General features: G+C 43.5%; 2 protein-coding genes across 7 annotated transcripts in view; one reads left to right on the forward strand and one right to left on the reverse strand.

Moving 5' to 3' along the window:
- EML6 (EMAP like 6) overlaps positions 1 to 5,886 on the forward strand; it is a 325,901-nt gene extending 320,015 nt beyond the window's left edge. For both annotated transcript variants that reach the window (XM_019500824.2, XM_059719398.1), the window contains one exon: positions 3,498 to 5,886. In XM_019500824.2, coding sequence (XP_019356369.1) covers positions 3,498 to 3,522 — 25 coding nt within the window. In that variant the 3' untranslated portion in view covers positions 3,523 to 5,886. The remainder of the gene's footprint in view (positions 1 to 3,497) is intronic.
- An 814-nt stretch (positions 5,887 to 6,700) lies between these two features.
- RTN4 (reticulon 4) overlaps positions 6,701 to 21,346 on the reverse strand; it is a 66,073-nt gene continuing 51,427 nt past the window's right edge. For all 5 annotated transcript variants that reach the window (XM_059719404.1, XM_059719411.1, XM_059719418.1 and 2 more), the window contains 5 exons: positions 19,231 to 19,369; positions 10,711 to 10,780; positions 10,039 to 10,085; positions 8,157 to 8,215; positions 6,701 to 7,743 (listed from right to left, as the gene is read on the reverse strand). In XM_059719404.1, the coding sequence (XP_059575387.1) occupies positions 7,701 to 7,743; positions 8,157 to 8,215; positions 10,039 to 10,085; positions 10,711 to 10,780; positions 19,231 to 19,369 (358 nt within the window). In that variant the 3' untranslated portion in view covers positions 6,701 to 7,700. The remainder of the gene's footprint in view (positions 7,744 to 8,156; positions 8,216 to 10,038; positions 10,086 to 10,710; positions 10,781 to 19,230; positions 19,370 to 21,346) is intronic.

A 21,346-nucleotide genomic window follows, 5' to 3' on the forward strand; every position in this document is an offset into this window, starting at 1 on the left:
TCACAAGGGAAAATTAAGGAATGCAGACTAAAGATGTAGCATGTGGACCAGAAGCAGGCACCCTGCATAGGAACCTGTCCACAATGGATAATACGTCTGAGCTGCTTTGGCCGTTCCTGTACTGTTGTGTGACTGTGCCTCTTTTCTTGACAGAGTGAATCATTGGCTCTGATACAGTTGTGAAGTACTTTAGATAGTATTACACAAACATTAAGTAATTGCCAACATGCCTGCAATGGAACTATTAATTAGCCTTCTCTTAGAGCCATAAATTGAGTGGCTTGGCCTCTGATGCAACATGAGTAGTGGAAGCACCAACAGTAGCAGCCAAACATCTTTGCAAATAAGACACTCAGGATAAGCTGTGTAACATGCTAGGAACTAAAACCAAAGCACAGGCTAGAGTTTGGGTGTTGCTGTATGACAAGGGCAAACAATTATTTCAGCTATAGGGCCGCTTACCAAGTTTTGGCAAGCTGTTGAGGGCTGCATGGGTAGCCCTGCCCTTTGACAGGTGCCCCACCCCCTTAGTCGCCAATTTAGGTCCAGAAGTCCCATCCCCTAACCTCTGACCTTTGCCACCAGATGTCCCTCCCCTTGTCCCTGGAAGTAATCCTTTTGGCAAGGGGGGTTTGCCATCTCAGAACCAGAAAAATACCAAGTTATATTCTAAAAATCAAACATCTACAACATTCATTAATTTGATTTCAAAAAACTCTTTTGTCCTGCTTTACTTGTGTTTGTGTAGTGTACATAGAGGTGATGGTATAATAGCTTAAAATGTAGTCTTACTCTCAGTGCTTCTGCCCACCCAGTTGCCCCCACTCTCCCCCCCTCCACCCCCACCCAGTCTGCCACCACTGCCCCTTCTCCTGCCACTTCCCTACCTTCCTGCTTGCCACGGCCACTTTCTTGCCCACCCCCTCCTGCCGGTGCTCCGGCACCATGCAGTTCCCAGTTGCATGGCTAGGTCCGCAGAATGCAGGAGGAGCAGGCCTGGCCGGCATCACATGGAGCCAGCCAGTAATTGTGGGGGCTGGGCTGGGCTGGCTCCTGCTAAGCCTTGTGGCCCAGTGATGCAGCTGGGAACTACGTGCCACTGGAGCAGCCAGCAGGTGAGAGGGGGAGTGTGGGGAAGAAGTGGCGGCAGCAGGTGGAAAAGCAGGGAAATGGTGGTGGCAGTGGTGGCAGGTGGGGGTGGGCATGAGTAGCAGTGGGTGGGAGTGCAGCGAAAGCTGGGCAGGAGCATGGGGCCAGGGCTGGTGGGGACCCAGGGTGAGGTGGCAGCATGTGGTGGCTCTGTCTGTCTCCATGCTGGTGCAACCCAACCCAGCTCTAGAGTCCAGCCCACGGCCTGTGCTCCTGCTTCCCCACCCTGGACCCCTGCTGGCCCTGGCCGCAGGGCACTGGCACAGGCCCACACTCCCACCCAGTTGTCACTGTACTCCCCCCCGCCCCCCTCCCCATTTCCTTGCTTTTCCACCCGCTGCTGTAGGACAGGGTAGGGGAGCAGGCTCCCAGCTGGTGGGGGGCGGCGGGGAGCAGGCACAGCCAGGCACGCCTTGCTGTTGGCTGATGGGTCCTGCCCTAGGTCCTGCTGCTGCTGGCGCCTTGTCATCTTGACAGGTAGCCGAGGCAGATAATTAATGTTCTAAATTTTTTAGGGGGCCCCCCACAAGCCGGATAGAATGGCCTAGCAAGCCGCATCTGGTTCACAAGCCATATTTTGCCCACCCCTACTGTATGAGGACACAAGCAGGGTTTCCTTTCAACAGTGGCTGTCCTGAAACAGCCCAGCTTCTTAGCCTGTACCTTTTAACATCAGCTCTGGGTTTGGGGGTTTTTTTGGCTTGGTCATAAACCACAACCAACTCTGAAACTGTGATGTTTCTGATAAAATGTGTGAAGCAGACGGGATTAAACCCACCCATACAAGACTAGATGTTCCAGTCTCTGGCCCTGCAGTGCCTTTGATCACATGGCCGCATACACAGAGGGAAGAAGTTTGTTTAAATAAGGAGTCGGCAACCTATGGCCCATGAGCCAGATTAAGTCTGTGGTGCTGGGGAGGCTGCAATGACATTCAGCTGGCAGGGGTGATAGGAGGGGCTTCACCAACACTGCACCATGCTGCAGCTGGACACTAGGGCATTATCCCATGCCACGCAGCAATCAGGCAGTGGAAAGAAGCAGTGAAGGAGGCACCTGGGTCTTAGCACCAGATTCTCTCAGATCTCCGGTGAGCCATTCTGGCCCACTGGTGCAAAGAGTTGTTAAATGCTGGTTTCACCTGAACCACTTGCTTCTCACTATGGAATGGTGTTGCGTATTGACCAGCTTATCACAGGACCAAAAAGATGTTTAAGGACTTAAATAGCACGAGCTTCAATGTGTAAAAACCAGGGCCTTTTAAAAAAAAACAAAAACCCACACACCCTGCCATCTGCCTCATGTAAGGTATACCTTACTGTGTGCAGTGCGCAGCCCACTGCCACCACCCCACCCCAACTGCTTAGAAATTGGACAGCCCATTTTATACTGTCAAATTAACTAGAAAAAATTGCCAGGCATTTAACATTTGAGAGCAGTCATTAGGATTATGCGACGCTTCAGGTGGCCGAATCTCTGAGTCCGAATCAAATCGTGGGAGCCAATTTAAAGGTCCAAATTAATTCAAAGCTCTCCGAATCTTTGGAAGAGATTTGGAGAGCTTTGTTGATCTGGGCAGTCCCCAGTGGCTGCAGCAGGGAGCTGCAGCTGACCCCAAGCTGGTAAGTACTAGAGATGGAGGGGGGGGGGCTGGGGGGAGGGGACCATAGGGGGACCCCTGCCAGCCCCCCCGTTCCCCCAATGGCTGCCCCCCGCCCCAGCTCAGTACTTTACAAAAAAGCCCCGGGGCTCACTAGGTGATACTGCATGGAGGGCTCTGCCACGAGCCCCCCCCCCAGGTGCCCTGCCCAGGTCAGCTCTAGCCCTTTAAGAAAAGAAAACCCAAGAAAAGCCCAGGATTCACTGCTCCTGGTGCAGCCTCAGGGGTCCATGCAGAGCCCCCCATGTGGCGCGGGGCAGCAGGGATCACCCCCCACCAGCAGGAACGGTGAGTCCTGAGGGTTTTTTGGGGTTTTTTTCTTAAAGGGCCAGCAGCACCTACTGAGCCAGGGCTCCCCACCCCCCCACAAGTGCGGGGAGCTGGGGCTGGGCAGGGCAGCCATTGCTGGGCTGGGAGACGGGCCTGGCTGATTCTGAGATTCAGCTGCTGCTGAATTTCCAAATCAGATTCAGCCAAAGCAAATCAGGGCAGCAATTCAAATCACCCAACTGAATCAGTCCCCCGAAGTGGCTGAATCTGAAGGGAATACTAGCCACTTCGCACAGGCCTAGAAGTCATGAAGTCGAGAGTAGCCAAAACATCCATAATCTCTCCCCTTTCACATTAAATTAACAGTTATCACCAGGCTCTGTAAGGTCAACTTTATCAGTACTTACTTTATTTTTAGTGTATTTGTGTGGAGATGCCTTTGAAAGGAAAACTCCCTGGCCTCTGCTGCTGCTGCAATTACTCTACAATGGCAGAAGACTGGAGAGTCAACACCTCTTCCCCTTTGGCTGCTGTTATTTTATTACACAAATGCTGCATGGATTACCCATTTTCAGATGCGTGTGGTTACGAGTACTACTATGAGCTTGCATTTGGAAGGCTGCAATGCCCTTGGAGAAGGCACTTGTTCGTAACAGCTGTTCCCAGGCCTGGGTGATGAAGTGCTCCATGCTTGAACTGCTTTTGCTAAATATTTTATTGTTCAAACCACGTCAACAAAAGTACAGCTCAACAAGAAAGCTTGTGGGGCACAGTTGCCCTTTTGACTTGCATAACTTTAAAATTTATTGTGGGATTATTTTTTGTTGGGTTTTTTTTGTTTATATACATTCCATCAGGAACGTTCACAATTTTAAACGACTGCTAAAAAGTCCAGTGTGGAATCTAATGCGGGGTAAGCAAAGCTCTGCCTAACTTGCGCTGAGCACAGCTGGTCTCATGTCTTAGGTCTCAGTAAGCCAACGAGCCAAGTATTGCATTTGAAAGCTCTTTTTTAAGTATGTTCCATTGGCCGTTTTCTCTCCACAAAGTGCCTTTGAAAAAGATATTTCCAATAGTAAACAGGCTACAATCTAGCCTTCCGCTAATGTCTGCTTTCTACATATGGTGCTACAACTTTCACACTGAGGAGGGCTAAACACAAACCCCTTTTCCAAACATGTATGTGGGTCACCCATATTTTGCTTTACAGTTAATACTTCCACAACTGAATTACAACCTGTTCCCTTCAGGGGACTGACTATACACCTTGTAAGAGCAATTACTGAATCTGGAGTGTTAGTGGCAGTTTACCAAGGGATGGAGTGCATCTGGCCCCAGAAAGTGATAGATTAAGCCCAGGCTTTTAAGCTCCACCCAGAGCCTGGAGGTGGGAAGCACACACAAAAAATGTGTTTTAGGTAGTAGGAAAGATAAATATAAAGTTCCACAGTAAGTGGCAAAGGAAGTTAATGAAGTGCTCTAGACACTTCCAAGAAGTATCATTTCCCATTATTCATATAGCAGGGGGTAGAAAGATGCTAACTGAAGGCCATGAAGGATGGGGAAACCAGTGGCAGAAATAGCTTGACACCGTTTTCTAATTTAACAAGGCTGCGCTGTTTAGCCACAGCAAACAGGCAGCTGTGGTGCTACTTAGTTTACTGGAAGCATGATGTTTCCTGGAAAGTACGGTGTCTCTTCCCTCAGCCCTACGTGGCCTGCAACATCCTATAGGAATGGATACCTGTACCCAAAGTCCTGCTGTGGAGCTGCTGTGTTGAAGTCATAGACTCATTCTGCTTAAACTGGAAACTATTTTTTCCTCCTCCTTAAGAGCTTTTTTTGTACCTCAACAATGAGTAAAGCTGGTAAATTTTCCAACACATTTAGTCAGAGAATACCTCTCAAAACCAAGCCCATGAAAGAGTTAGTTTTGATGCACTGTTGTCAGGAAAGGAATCAAACATTTTTATGAGATTAAGACATTCTGGTTTGGCATTTTCTGAATGGCATGTTTCAATTCTGTTTTAAAATGCCTTTTTAAATGTAGAGAGGTCTATTCTAGGGTGGAAAGAAACAAACTTGAAATGTTCTCACTGATCAGAGATGACCTTTTTGAACATTTCTTGTGAAATACAGAATAGTAATGATTTCAGTCCAATTCAGGAAAATAACATTTTGAAATCATAGAAATAAACTCCAGTTCCCCCACACCTCTGATGAGAAAGTAGCTGTTGATTGTACAGTGTCTTTGGAATGATGGACAGTAGGGCCCATTAAGAGAGTAAATCAATGTATATACAAAAAGCACACAAAAAAGTGCTTCAGCAACCTCAGTCTTTTGTTTGAATTGATGGAATTTATTAATGCCTTACACTACTCTACAGAAGGTCAGTTTGTGCAACACAGAAGTCCCTATGCAGTCTTAATTTTTTTTTTTTAGGAAACTTTCTTCTGAATTAATATAACCATATTGACTGGTGATGTTGGTTGAGCACCTTCTTTGCCTATGTTGTAATGTTGGCCTTTCATATTGATTGTATCCTAAATAAAAATAATTGTGTGGCAGAATGAATTGATCAATGGTGATATGGTAAAAATATATAACAGCAATAGTGTCTGTCAGGAAAACACTTAAATATGATTTGTATTTGTTTATATGGTCTGTTATGTATAAATATCCTCAAAAGTAATACTGTATTATATTGTAAATTAAAATATTCATGCATGAATTTATTTTTCAATGGCCAAGATTAGTATGATTTCAAAACACCTGTGTGTCAAATAAATTTGGTTATTAATTTTCATTGTTGTTTTCATTTTTACTGTCTGGTTAGTACAAAATTGATGTTTACCTAAAAAATGTTGGACTCTTTAGATCCCCCATCATCTCTTGACAGCCCAGATATGGAATTCCGTGTACAAGACACCCCCAAGAAAGAATTAAAAAAAAAAAAAAAAAAAAATTTAGTCCTTTTAGTACAAATAACCTCAGTTTCATCCATCTGCATTTCCAATATAAATTTGCAGCAATGAATGTAACACACCAAACAAACAAGTTTGGGAATAAAATGAGCAACATCCCTCAAAATAGAGGCGTTCCAAAAGACATTTCATTTTGATTTCTGCATTATAGAGTTTTTTTCATTCCAACTGCCTTTTCCTGAATGCAACCAACTTACTGGCACCACAATCAAATACCTTGGGGCACTCAAACTTTTGGCCCCATGCACCAGATAAATAGCACAGGGCCAGTCCATGGCCTGGTTAGGCCCCCACATCTCACCCTAACATACTGGGGTCAGGCCTCATGCTGACCCCTGCATGCCCAATCTAGTGAGCAGGCCAGATGACATGGTTTGGGGGGCTGGATCTGACCTGTAGGCCAGGGACTGAGCACCCCCAAACTGCACCACTCTCTAAATGTTTGGATGTACTGCTGGAACTAGCTGTGGATTTAGATTCTTTTCAGGGCATCTTCCCTGCTTCATAACTGCAGTCTATCAGAAGAGACTTCCACCAGCACACTAATTGCTGAAAATACAGAAAATGTATATTTCACCAAGTTTAAATAAAATAAATACCAGTATATAAATCAACTAATCTTGCAAAAGTTAAATGTCATTTTTTTCAGTCTATAAGCTTTATTGATACTTGGGGTTTTTGTTTTTACATTTCACAATGCATTCCACGGACTTAGTTCAATACAGCTTAAACTGCAAGTGTATAAATTTTCAATTTCTTGCATAACAACGTTCGAAATTTCCAAACAACATTTGCAGCATTAGATATTCGGTCCACAGTTTAGCAGAGTTTGAGAGACTGTAAAAGTATTTACTCAAAATCAGCTACAGTATATTTATGCAACAAAGTTTACGCTGTAGGTTTCATATATATAGATGTGGAAGTTCATTTGTACATAGTTGCTTTTTTAAAACTGATGCTAGTGCTCCTAGAAGTATTTTAATTGGTTTTCAAGCTTGTGCGCTATGGAGCTAGTCCTAAAAATCAGTCAAGTCTCTGAAATATCAAGCACTGTGGAGCAGCTGAAAGACCTAAGCTTTGTGAAACACATATATATATATATATATATATATATATAATTGGCAATTGATAAAACAATAAAATCACAATACAGCTATACTCATACCAAAAGCAAGGTTTTTTCAAACTTGCTATAATGGTATATTCTTCTAAAACATCTCATTTTAGAAAACCTGCATCAATCTACACAGACCAGACAGCGCACAAACTGGGAAGTGTTAGCCTCCGCCCCACCTGCACTACTTCTTCTGGAACGCAGCAGGACTACCTCTGATGAAGCATAATGTACAGCTTTCTTAAATCTTTTGTATTAGCCAGTGCTGCACACAGGATAAACAAAGATGAGTAGTTTTAAATCCATACATAGCAGCTTACAATACTTAAGATGATGAAACACATGGCAGTCAAAAACAGTTATTTTTCCCTCAAACACTGCGTTGCTAAAAAATAAAGATCTGTGAAATTGCACTGCAATGTCAAGGTTTTGCTAACCCCTGACCCTCCCCCACACAATCCAAATGAGTATTTCCCCCATTATAGATGAACATCCTATTGATCGGTTGCTTCAAATTTTTTTTTACTCGGTTTTACGCTTCAATCCAGGAATCTTAGCTTGGATCCTACAGGAAGAACAGGGAAACAAAAGGAAAGGCATATAAGGAAAGAAATAAAGTAAAGTTCAAAGCAGAAAACACTCTCAAAAACATCACTGTTTGGATGGTAATAATGGATACATGACTAATAGTAGTAAGGAAACTGGTTCAGCCATGATCTGCAGAGGACTTAAGGCTCTCTCCACTGGCCTCATCCATATACTTCTAATAGAACTGCATGATCCAAGCATTTTCTATCAAATATTTTAACTGCACCAGCAAGAAGTGAGATGATTCTTTGCATCTTGCACAGTTTTTAAACAAGTTGTGGGCATTTTTTTCCTACCAATTGTAACAACCTCCTGAACACACACAGGAGTTGCCCATACTTCAGGAAGTCTATGGAACCAGTTTAAAACAAGCAATATAAGCAAACTCACTTGGCCATCGCATCTTTGACATTTTTGTTCACAAGTCCCAAATAGTGGTCAATTTGGGCCTGAAAATTTAAAAAGACAGAAGTGTTAAAAGTCAAGAAAATCTCTTTCATTGCCATAAGTTCTCTATGTTCCTACACAGCAGGGGGTTTTTGCCAACCCTGAAAAAAATGCTAAAGAAAAGCAAGGTGCCATCAGGGCATTTATTTTGGTGCTTCGGACTACGAACAGCATTTACAGAACACGGGTATACACAATTCTCCTCCGCTCTCTCCCAGTCAGCAAGTGAAGCATCCCAGCTTCTAGTGTAAACAGTGCTCTACTGTGGTCAATGCCTGGTGGTAAAAATGGTTCCTAGAATAACATGGACAGACAGAGGGTGGGTTCATTGCAACAAGCACTACCAGCTGCAGGGCAAATCTCACAACTCCCTTCTACCCCATCCTATCCACAGACCGCAAAAAGTGCCATTGGAGATGCAGCTCCTGCAGCTTTGTGGAGTTTGATCTGCACAGGCAGCAAGTCAGCATTGAAGCCTGCCTTTTGAAACGCATGTAATGCAGCAGGGACTATACGTGAGCTTACACTAACAAATAGTCCATCAAGTGCTCTATGCATTTCTAACTTGCCCAATTATCAGCGGTTCAAAACCCCTTCCTCATTCTCCCACTTCAGGATGGATAACCAAGACCGTTGGGCACAGAAAACAAGTACATTCATCATCCTGCCAGCTTGTTTTATTTTCAGGGACTGCTGGTACTGATGCTTCCAAACCAGGGATTTGTCTGTACCTCTGCCCTATACAGGTGAAAGGGGAGAGGAGAAGAAAGAGTGGGACAGACTGGTAAGCCCCTGTGTTCCAGCCAGCACCATTCACCTGGTCAGTCAGACCCCAAGGGTGGCTTGCACAGTGCCAAGGCAGCCTTGATTCCTACAACTGCGATTCAAGTGACTGACTTCCCAGTACACGTCAGATCTCCAGCACTTCCCAGTGGCAGCTGGAATTTGTTCAGCTCCTCGGCATTCTCTGGGCCATGGGAAACTCCATGAAGCTGGACTGTTATTTCTAGGCTTTTAGAAGGCACCACTGGTTGAAGTTAACAGGATGAGGGAACCTAACTTAAAAAGGAATAAGAGTCTTTTTTATTTCCCCAAAGCCTTGGAACTCCCCTTAGATTTTAGGGCATCATTTTCTAGGGCTGGGCAGCCTTGGCTGCATGGGTGGGCTTGAGTGGAGATGCCAGGAATCTGTACAAATTGGTCTGAGCCTCACTGCTCTCTTCATTTAGTCTCCCAGCCAGAGGTGAGCCCATACCAGAAATCACTTGCCCTGCTGCCCTGTGCCCTCCTGCATCCAGTTCCTGCCTATTTCTGCTACAATCCATCTCCCTTACTTTATTCTGAACTCTGCTTCTCTACTTGCCCCAGTTAGATCAGCTGACAAATGTACTGGAGCTGTGCTAGACTGTGCTGGGTTCTCTGCAGTGTTCTAGCTACCGCTACAAAGTCTACGGACTCTAATCTTAATTGAGATGCCAATGCAAAGGAGCTTTCTCCAAACACTACACTTTCATTTACATGCACTGCTGCTTTGGTACCAGACAAATCTGAACAGAGCAAGAGAGTGAAAAACCATGCTAATCAGCCCTATCCTAAAACTGTTGACATGAGAAGCCTTCACCTACAGGGGAAGGCAACTACACCAGGGTCAATATACTAATGGCAATACTGCTGGCTGTTGTCAGAACGACAAATATGTTTCATAGTTAGCGGTTTGGGAGATTAAAGTCAGGTTTCAAATTCTTAAGCATTCCAGATTCAACACGAGGGATTTTTCTTTCTTAAAAACAGGATACTGAATGGATCATGTTAACCACACACTCACCTGATGTCTTTCATAAATAACAGGAACGCTGAAGAGTGAAATCAAAGCTGGAAAGGAATAGAAAATGGGTTAGATACAAACAAGAGTAATATGCTGCTTGGCTAAAAAATTTAATCCTGCTTTCATTGCTTGATGTTTATTTTGAGGGTGAGAGAAATAATTACATTATAGTGCAAAAATATCTGGCTGAAATATCAGTTCAAAATCTGTGCATCTGACATACAATAGAGGATATTTTCTTTAGTGCAGATGTTGGAAATTCTGCAGCATCGCTGTATAGGCCCCGAGCCAGAAAGGGCTATTCTCTGCTGAAAGGGTTGGTTACCCTGCTTTCTGGTCAGAATCTTGGCAGGAGGTGACCATAACCAATTTTTCCATTGCTGTATCACTTAAGAGAACAGCAGTTAGCACTGGAGCCCAGTGACAAGCAGAATGGAGTATCTGTTAAATGATGTTACTTTGCCCTAAAAAGCCCTGAAGACAAATACTGAACCTACCACCTTTCCAATTATGGCACCATTTAAAAGAAGAAAAGATCATGTAGTAAGCTGTATTTTGTTGTTCTGCACTTGAGCAACAAGAGGATAACATCTGAGCACTAAATTCACTGCACTGCTCTGCTCTGCCAGGGTCATTTTATATGTCAAGTATTAACCTGATTAAAGCACTTACCCAGTATCAGCAATGTCAGACCATTAAACAAGGCGCCAACATACGTGAACACCCACATCAACACTGCAAACTGAAAGAACACAAGTCAATTAGTCCTTAAACAAGCTAACTGGAAAGCACTAGTTAGCGGGAACCAACCTTTCTGGCAGGTGTGCCATAAGTTAGTCCCAAGCCCATCAAGTGCCCTCTGATCCTTTCTTCTACCCAATTAGCTGCTCTGCTTCCAGCCTTATCTGCTGCTGTGCTGCCTGGTTCCTCCCCACTCTGCCATGTGCCACACAGACTGCCCGTGGCACCTGTGCTGCAGGCTGCCCAGCCACATCTGGATGCTAAATGAGGACCTTAAACAAAATCACTTTCTGTATGTATGTATGTATGTATGTATGTATGTATGTATGTATGTAGCTCAAAAACCCACGACATATTCATATGTCAAATATAATTATAGATGAATGACTAGGTGGCTGAGGGGTCTGGTAATGAGATACACAACCTCTCAGTTCTAGGTCACCAGTCTGATTTCAGCCCAAGTCAGCAATGAGTCAAAGTCGGTAGCGCTTGCTGCCAGCTCCTCATCCCCTGCATTTTCCATCCAGCATATCACAATCCTGGCACGCATGATTCTTTCCCTCCACTACATACAGAGATCAAGTGAGGTCAGCAAAAAGTACAGTGTCTTGCCAAGTCACAGAGCTAGTCAGTGGCAGAGCTGGAAACAGAAGTCTAGAATGATGTAGCACACAGCAAGTCTCTGATGTGAAGCATAGTCCCCAGTCTACAAGCACTGCACAGCTGCCCCTCATGTGCAATGCAAACCAGTAGTGATATTAAGCCTCTCATCACTGAATAGGCAACTGCATCATAGATGTTAGGGTTGGAAGGGACCTCAGTAGGTCATCAAGTCCGACCCCCTGCCCTGGGCAGGAAAGAGTGCTGGGGTCAGATGACCCCAGCCAGGTGCTTGTCCAGTCTCCTCCAGAGCCCATTCCAGATTCTGGCAATCCCTACTGTGAAGAAGTTCTTTCTAATGTCCAACCTAAATCTGCTCTCTGTCAACTTGTGACCATTGTTCCTAGTTACTCCAGGGGGTGCCCTAGTAAACAAAGCATTTTCTATGATCTAGGTCCCTCAGTCTCTCCTTGAAGAGCCTGCCTGTAGGCCTCTGACCCAGCTGTCAGGCAGGTTATAATACATTATAACCTTATAACGTTATAATACATTATAAACCTGCCTGACAGCTGACTCCCCAGGTACTTCTCCACTATTCATCCCCCTTCTCTCCCCTGCACCCAGCCTGTCTCTTACCCATTGACTCCTCAATCTACATTTTCACTGACTGCCTGTCTTGTATGCAGCCCAGCCCAGCCTCTGGCTTTTTTTACTTTTCATTCCATCCAGGAAGAGCACACACCAACTGCTGAAACTTCCTTAGCCTGACGAAGGGTTTTTGTACCCGAAAGCTTACTTAAAAATTGTTCTCCAACTATTTAGTTGGTCTAATAAAAGATATCAAGTTCACCCAAAGAACCTTGTCTGCCTGTTAGCCTTGTTGATCACTTTGTGTCACTAACAACTCATGTTCATTATGGAGTCAACTATGACTGAGAAATCCCTTTCTGCTGCTGTAAAAGGTCATCCCCCAGCCTGTAAATGTGGTGGTGGTTTTTTCTGCCCAGGTGCAGCACTTCGCACTTGTCTTTGTTGAACTGCATCCTATTTTGTTCATGGAAAGCACCATTACCAACACCTTTTTTGCCGATCTGGCTCAGAAAGAAGCTAGACTGGAATGGGCTCTCCAGCCTTGATCGGTTCTGCTGGGTGGAGGCCCAGATCTGCACAGGCTGCTGTGGGGAAGTATGGCAAGTCTACGTTTCTTTTCACACTTGAAGCAGACATGCCTGTGGCAAAAAAGCCTAAAATTCTACAGGACTGAAAATCGGGCAATGCAGAGAATGTTCTGGTAGGAAAGACCCCTTAAATCCCCATGCTGCTATCATTTCTGAGTTACAGACTCAATGCCCTGGCGCTTCACAGCTGAACACTTGTCAGACAGACCATCAGAAAAAAAAAAATGCAACTTGGCCCAAATCCTCACAGACTGTGCCCGGTTTGTGCTTAGCACGCAGTAGGATGCCCCAAGGAGTCAACTAACTCCCCCATCCTGGGGTCAGTTTTATGTCAATACTGAAGATAGTACAGAGGAGATCCCAGGTTGCTCTAACTTTGCCAGCCAGTACTGGCTCCAAAGAACAATTTGTCAGGCGAAGAACAGCTGGAGCACAGCCTGTCCCACCAGGTTTCAAACTAGCTTCTGTGCTAGGGCTGCAGACTTGACACTGCCAGCTCCAGCTCCTTTTAGGATTCTGCTATGAGGGGAAATTCAGACAGTTTCCACCCCAGCTCCTTCTGCACTGTCGTAACCAAGCAAGGATCAGAGACCTTCAGTGCTCAAAACACAGTGGATTTTACTGGCCTGTGCTATGCTGCATTTGCAAAGCACTGAAAACATGTTCAGCACTGTACAGAATGTGGAGAGATAAGGCATGTTCCCCAAGGGCACTTACAGTCCAGTGCACCAGATAGATCTGAGTTCTTTTTTATGGAAGACAGTAGAATGAGGCAAAAGCAGATTTTAAGATGTGATGGGGAGGGTAAATGCATGCTGCATGGAGAGAGGCAATCTACACAGTGACGACAGTGGATGGAGCACACAGCTATGAGAGTAGGAGAAACATACCAAAGAAAAAAAAGTTACCACTAGGCAGAAACATGTTGAATCAATGCTGTGTTTAGAATTAGTGAAGTGGGAGAAAAGGAGAGAATAGCAAGTGGATCAAAGATGCAAACTGAAGTAGGCTTCATAGAGCCACTCAGAAATGTTTCAGGATGTACAAGTCATGCCCATCATAGAGGGGCCCAACAGGCGTTACATTTATGGGTGCAAGTAGCCAGTTAATCACACCATAAACAGTAAATGTACTACAAGTTCAGGCAATTAATGGCACATGCAGGACACCTTTGTCTCTGGTTTCCATGCCTTAAACTAAACATGTCAGAGGGTAAATCAGCTGCATGGTAGGGTTTTAAGCTCACCAGCTGGCATGAGGACAGCATGGGAATGGGGGAGCTCTACCATATCCACCTGCTGGCACCCTTTCCCCATGACAGTGTGAGCACCCGGGGGAATAGAAGAGCACTCCCCCCTTTCCATCAGCTTCAGGTGCTGGCATGCATGGGGCTGGACAAGGCAGCTTTCAGTCTGCGAATATGTGGGGAGCCCATCAGTTGTAGCCTCAACACTTCTGGTCCCTTCTGAAGCCAAGGACTAATGGGCACCAATACATCTTTACAGGTGTTGGATGTTTCTGTATCTAAGGCCACCAGAAAACGTGCGGCTGATTGTGAGAAAGTTGCAGCATTTCAAGTTCTATTCAATGACTAGGCTCTGCAGCATCTTGCTTGATGAATGCAATGGTGCCTTTGAACTTTCCACTGAACACCAACTCAGGACTCAGCTCTAGGGCTGAAGTACAAACTGCTGCTCCTCTCTACGTGCGAAGACAGAATTAGAGCTGCCTGGCTGCCACTTTATGAGACAAGACAAAACAGCACAGAGCACTTAGAAGTGCATACATTAGGAGTAAATTTATGACTTTTTCCCCTTGGGGTAGGAAGCATGGTGTGACAGGCTTCACAACAGCCTGGAGAAAGACTCTTCCATCAACTGTATGATGATATAAAGTCTCACTTTGCTGTTAGAGCTCAGAGAATCTTGACTCCGTCATCCAAATAGTTTTTGCATGGATATACTAATTGCAAGAAATAGGGCATCAAGCTGATTAAGATAAATATTTAGAGTCATGTAGCTGAAGCGACTAACAGATACTTTTAAGGTACTCTGGGTTAATCAGGCAGAGGCAGAACAGACACAAATCAATCATTAAACAGTAGCAGTGCCAGACAACTACCATGTACTTACTCAATTCCAAAATGGAGTTTGCCCCCCTTTAATGGGAGGGAAAGCAGCTCCTTTGTCTTGGAATCGAGTACAGGGGGGCAGATAGCTGCTGCAGCTCTGGCTCTAGCCCCCAACCTAGGATTGGGTCTAGAGCTGCAGCTGCTGCCCGTCCCCACCCCCACCATCTTCCCCCCTGCAGCCTCTCCTCCCTGCCTGCCCCTTCCCATCCTGTTATTTTCCCCCCCACAAACACTGGCAGACTCCATCCGTGCTGAAGCCTGGTGCACAGAACCTGGCCCCTTAGCAGCAGTACAGAGCTGACACAGCTGCTACAGGGTCAGGCTGGGGCCAGGCTCTGTGCACCAGGCTGCAGCAGACAGAGTCTGCTGGAACTGGAGCAAGGGTAAGAGGAAGAAGGGCAGGGAGAAGAGGGAGGAGCAGAAGCTGTGGGGGGTGGGGAGGAAGAGGGGAGGCCCAAGGGGAATCAGGCAGCAGGGCATCAAGTGGTAGTAGGGAGCAAGCTGCTTAACCACCCCATACCACCTGCAGGGGTGGGGGGGATACACATTGAAAAAAGACAAGCCCCAGAGTAATTGTATTCTATACATGGAATATAATAACAGACTTATATCATTTCTATGCACAATATCTATTTATTGGAGAATCATCTTAAGTTCAGGGTCATCTTGGATTTGGGTAAATATGGTACCACATTAGTTATTCAGCAGGAAGGTTTACGATGAATTTTCAGCACTGAATTTAAGCAACAGAAAACTGAAGCCCAAAGCCCTAATTCTTAGACTTAAGAGTGCGGCAATTAGAAATGTTGGTCTCCCTGCTCTGGGGAGCGCCTGCCCCAACTGCTTGTAAACTCTAAACCTGGTCTTTAATTTCTGTAATTTTCTTTTTTTTTTTTTTTTTTTTTTTTTTTTTTAAATACTGCAGTCTCCAAAGGGTCCTGTTGAGAAAGACAGGCCTTCTCCTGAAGAGTTCACCCCCCAAAAACGTCACCCGAATTGTGAAAACCTCCCTGTTGTGAGAAAAAGCACTTTCAACAATTAAATGAAACAGTGGGGAAGAACTGGAGTTGACTCTCACCCCAGAGTCACATACCTAAACAAAGCGAAAGAGCTGGCTGAGTACAAAAGGTAGCTGCTTTTTCCCTTCAATTTTTTCTAAAAGACTTTTTACATCTATCGCTCCATGGCGGTAGAGCACATGGAGTCCTGATGCTAATCACAGAAATAATACTGCTCTTCCTGCACACTCAGTACAGGAAAGGATGAAAACAGAGTCTAAGGTCACTTTTTAAACAAGCTACAGCGATGGTCTCGGGTCTTCCTTATAATCCTGATGTGTTGAACTAAGTGGATTCTTTACAATCATTATTCCAAAAGGCCAGTAAATCAACTGCACGGCAGCCCCAAACATGACATGATATGATGGCATATTTAAAACCCCAAGTGTTTGTCTCTCCAGGGTACTTCACCAAAATATAATAATGGACACCATTAAATCAAAACAGCACTCAAAAAACATGAATTGAAAAGTAACCAGGCCTTAACAAGATTGTTACTCATTACCAGGGATCCAGGTTCTCTGTTTAAAGAAACCAAATTCTCTGATAACCCCTCTGCCAATTCTGATTAAAAAACCCAAAGTTTGCTTTATTTTTATATATCTATCAATGTTTTATTGATATATTTACAATTTCAAAGCAATTTGAAAGCCTACCAGTGCCTCAACTGTTATAATAACATAAATTCTAAGTACCTATACACTTAGGTGTTTGATTTTGCTTGTTTTAGCATGGACAAAAATCAGAGCTCCCCCTGTCCACTTTGCCCACCAGGATCCAGGTCCAGCTGTGGCTGTCTTCCTGCCCCCCTGCTTTGTGGTGCTGAGCAGCCCTGATATGGCAGTGCCCTGCACTCCCAAGCCCCAGCCTTGCCAGTGCCCCTCGCTCCGGACCCAAGCCCCTCAGTCCCAACCCACTGACCCCCACCATGCCCCAGTGTGTAGGAGTGTCCTACCACAGGTGATGCAATAGGCAACATGTTGGGGGGAACAGGGGAAGGGAAACCCCCACCATATTTCTGTACTCACTTTAAAGGGAAAAATCCATGATTTAAAGGAGAAAATCCACATTTTTCCATGGGAAATGGAAAATCCAGATCCCTGCTCATTATACAGCCTATGGATAGATTACTATAGAGCTACACATCCAGGTCACAGTAGTGTCTACTTTGGCTTTCTTTGGGCAAATAAAGCCATTTTTCAAATTCTGACAAAGCCATTAAGCTTTTTTGCTATGTATAAATATTTAGGTTTCATTTTTAAAAATCTTACTGTCTAAAAAACATCTTAGTAATTATTAGATCCAGATTTTATTGTCAATGTAAGTACATAGAATAAATTAGATCATATACCCATTTTCCATCAAAATCTGGCAAGATGGAATATTGTTACATGTAAAAAAAGTGCATCAGTAATTGCCTACAACCAATATGTTTAAGCAGATGAGCCATCTTCAGTCATCTGCCACTACTTTTAATATATCGGATTACATGTCTAGTAAAAAAAGGTATCATCTACAACAAACTCTCCAAGGCATCAGGATTGTGTAAACCAGCTTTGTATGTTATGTAACGGGCAAGAATTTGTGAGTGCGAGATTTTCTATTAGACCAACTATGATTATTTTTAAGCACCATAAAATTAAGGTAACATGGGTTAAAATTTCACTCCAAGATAAATTCACCTATATCAATTTTGCTAAAAAGGTCAAAAAGAGAAAGTCATAGCGTCAAACAGGACAAGTCCTGTTTTACCTCCTTTTACCACAGGCTATAGCTTTTTTTTGTCTTAAGAATTCAAGAAGTCATTAAGTATCGAAATCTGACTCTGGTCACTTAACAGACATCCGGTTATTACCATAACACAAAATTTCAGTCAGACAGCATTTGGAATGGATTAGTGGACTAAAGGTGGCTTAGTGAGCTAAAAATATTACTATAAGCATAGTAAGCAAGACACCTCAAATTGAGTCCTAAATTGTTCACCTGTTTCTTCAGTGTAGAGAGGGTACACATTCAGCCCCTAAGTCAGACGATGAGTGCTGTGTAGGGTGAAAGGGAAACAGCAGCCAAATTACATAGGCAGACTGCAGAAACATTCACTAGATGGAAATAGCAACTGATCTGCTTAGACCACCTTGCTAAGTGACTGTAGGACCAGACAGAAAAATGCAAGGTACAGAAAACAGGAACTCACCAGTTCTTCAGGAAGATACTGGCATAATTCAAACCTTCCTGCTGTTTAGGAGTGGGAAAGAAGAAAGGTGATCCTAGGCACCTTTTTAAGTTTTGGGTTTTTTTGTTGGTTTGTTGGGTTTTTTTATTATTAAGCCTCCTTTTGTTGGAAGCTTGTACAACATTAGAGAATGCATTATATTCTTGTCAAGCTCAACTTCAAGTGTAATGTTCACACAGTGACCTACAGCCTCTTAGGATACCTATAAACTCTTTTTGGTATTTAAGATTAGCACAATGGGAAACTGAAGCTAGAAATTCACTGGGTTATATTGTGATCCTTAAGGAAACTGCAAAAAAAAGCTTTTGCAAGATTATTTGCATTTTACCATGCATCCTAAAGCATTTCATGAATAATTTAACAGAGAATTCCATTTCAAGAGGCTACGGCTAACCAAAGGAAGCACCTGGACAAACTATGATAATGGATTTAAAAGTAGCAAGAAGAGCAAAATTATCTGAATCAACTTGGGAAAGAGCCGTCAAGTAGTAGTTTTAAAATCTGACAGCTGAATCCAAACTAAACTGTTCGTGGCAATTTCTGAGCAACACTCAGTGAAATTTTGCCATTGCTAATTGGGCTCCATTGTCTGTGATATGGTATATTTGCTACTTTTACAGACACACACAAGAGCCTGAGCTTTTGGCCACAATAGCCGGTAATGTTTAAATCTTGTTGCATCTCCTTGGCTAAGCAAGAGCCAGATCAATGTACCCCTAATACAAGAGAACCATAACTATATGCTGACCATTGACAACAACATTTGAGTCAATGAGCTTGAAGGCCAATAAACTAATGTACGAGTCAACTGCTCGATTCCCCACGCAAACTCCGAGTTTTGAGGGATGTATTTCTAACACATTCTAAGCATTCACACATTATGGTTCAAATCAAGTTTTTGGGGGGTTTTTTTTGCTTTTTTTTTTTTTTAAATAAGCTCCCTTAAGGATAGCACACTGCTAATTCCCACTGTCCTGTTGTGCTGCTTGAAGTGCTAACAGATTGCCTCCAATGCAGTATGCAAAACTGTAGAAAGACCATCTTGTTGACACATTTGGAGGCTTTGCTTGTAGGTGGGCATGTCTGAGCCAAATACTTGATTCAGCTAGCAGACAAACTCAGACACTAAACATTTTGACATTTAAAATAAATACTGGACATTGCCGAGCTTCTACATCAGGGAGAAGGGACCATCTTTTGCAAGGAATGCTGTTATGTCTATAGTGGTATAATGAATACTTAATCATTTACCTTCAGAGAATCAACTAAGTCATCGACTAGGAAGAGGCGTCTCAGCTCCTTTACTGTGCCGTTAACGTGACCAAGCACAACATTGCTGTACTTCTGAACAAGCTCCTCAGACACAGCAACATCAGACTCCAAGTAAGCCCTGGAAGAAGAGGGTCATTTGTGAGATTTTTGTAGTAACTCGGCCAACCTTTTCATATGGTCAGTTACAAACAGGAGTTCTTGTGCCAAGCAGAAAAGGCTCCCAGCTGACTGAATAAACCCCCATCTCTGCCAAACTGTTCAGACCAGGGAGCAGTGAACCCAGAGTAAAAACCCCAAAAGCTTAGAATGTATCATTTTCTGTTGCTGAGCTTGGATACTTAAAAAAATAAAAATAAAAAATAATGGCATCTGAGTCTCTTATAGAATACAATTTAAAAGTGGGTAGCTAATTAAATGCTTGGCGCATATTGTCTAGACTAGACAATATGCTCTACCTATAGTACATGCTAGTATAACCAAACCAGTTCTCCATTTGTTTTAAAATATACCCTGCTTTGTCCGCCCTAGGTTTTTTAAGAACACGTTAGCTAAAACAAAAAGATATTGCATCTTTTGCGGTTAAGAAGGCCAGCATGGGTAGAGAAGACTGTATTTCTTTTTGCTGTATAGAATAAGACTTTAAAATGAAGCTTTCCCCCTCTGATGGTTTTACTTTATGATTTCAGGCCTTGTCTGTCAAGAAATACCCTCGCTATAGTGACAGTGACTGTAACACTACTAAAGATGTGACTGAACAACAGACAAGAGTGAAACTGATTAATGGGAAAGACAAGACTTTTAGTCCCAATAGTCCAAGACTGAATGTCTATTAATATTCACTTCACTTGTAGGACTAATTAACATATACTGCATTCATCATACAGTCAGAAGTCAGGTTACTTTAACTACAACATAAGAAGCTCACACTCTACACTGCAGATACTTTGTTAGCAAAGACCAGACAGATGCTTGGCATTTCTCAGGCAAATTAACAAGTAAAGTTGTTTGTTTGTCTTTTAAAAGACGCACACAAGCAATGTCATGTTATAATCAGGAATACCTTAAAAAAAAAAACAACATAATTTTCACAAGATCTTCACAGCTCACCTTTTAAGCAATGGTAAAATGATGGGCAACTTGACCAGTTTGTCAAACGGAATTTCTTAAAGCCAATAACTGTAAAACTATTCTAGAGAAGGATTCTAGTCTGTGAGGATTAATGCCTCACTTCAAGAAAGTGAAAGGTTAACATACACAACTTGTAACAAGACAAACTTCCTCCACTTTGCCTAACTTTCCAGATGGTTGAACAAGAGTTCTGGGTATTCCCCCCGCCTCAAAAAGAGATGCCATTCCAGTTACTTTTAAAGAAGTGCTCATTTTTCTATGCTCCATCATTTCATTCTACTCTTAAATTTTAGATTCTTTAAATAAAAAAGGGTCTTTTTTTTAGGGCCAAGTTCTGTACTGTCCCACATCAGAAAAGGGCTAAACCTGTTCACACAGAACCTCCCCAAATGAACCCACACACCAAAATATAGAAAAGGGTAACCACCATGCGTCAGCTGTCCCGAGTCTACCAGCATATCTCTCTTCCATCATACACCCTTGTATTTGACCCTCATCTCTCTCTCAGCAACCTGTTTCAGTCTATCAACCAGAGGTACAGTACATGAACCTACATGCACATGACCTTCAAGGTCAAAATCTGAACCTGTGACTTTAAACATCTTGCTTGCACCTGAAGCTGTATACACATAAGTAAAGACTATCTAGATGTTCACAAAGGCATCTGGGAAAACCTTAAGCAGCTTTCAGAATTAGAATAACACATGTAAGTTATTTCCAGAAGGACATCACAAGTAGAGTAATTATAGGATGGGAAAATGAGAGGGTGAAGAGCCTTTGCACCAGCTCAGACAAAGTGTTCCAGTTGTAAGGAAACTGGATGAATAGGGCATAGAGGCTGCTAGTATCGGCAAAGGCACAGAAATTAAAGAGACACAAAGCGGCAATAATCAGGATGAGCACCTGGGTGATGGCATCAGCTAGACAGACAGAAAAGGGTTCCAGATCCTAGCAAATAATATGGATT

The sequence above is a fragment of the Alligator mississippiensis genome, chromosome 1 (assembly GCF_030867095.1).
Source record: "Alligator mississippiensis isolate rAllMis1 chromosome 1, rAllMis1, whole genome shotgun sequence".
In the NCBI taxonomy this organism is placed as follows: Eukaryota; Metazoa; Chordata; order Crocodylia; family Alligatoridae; genus Alligator; species Alligator mississippiensis.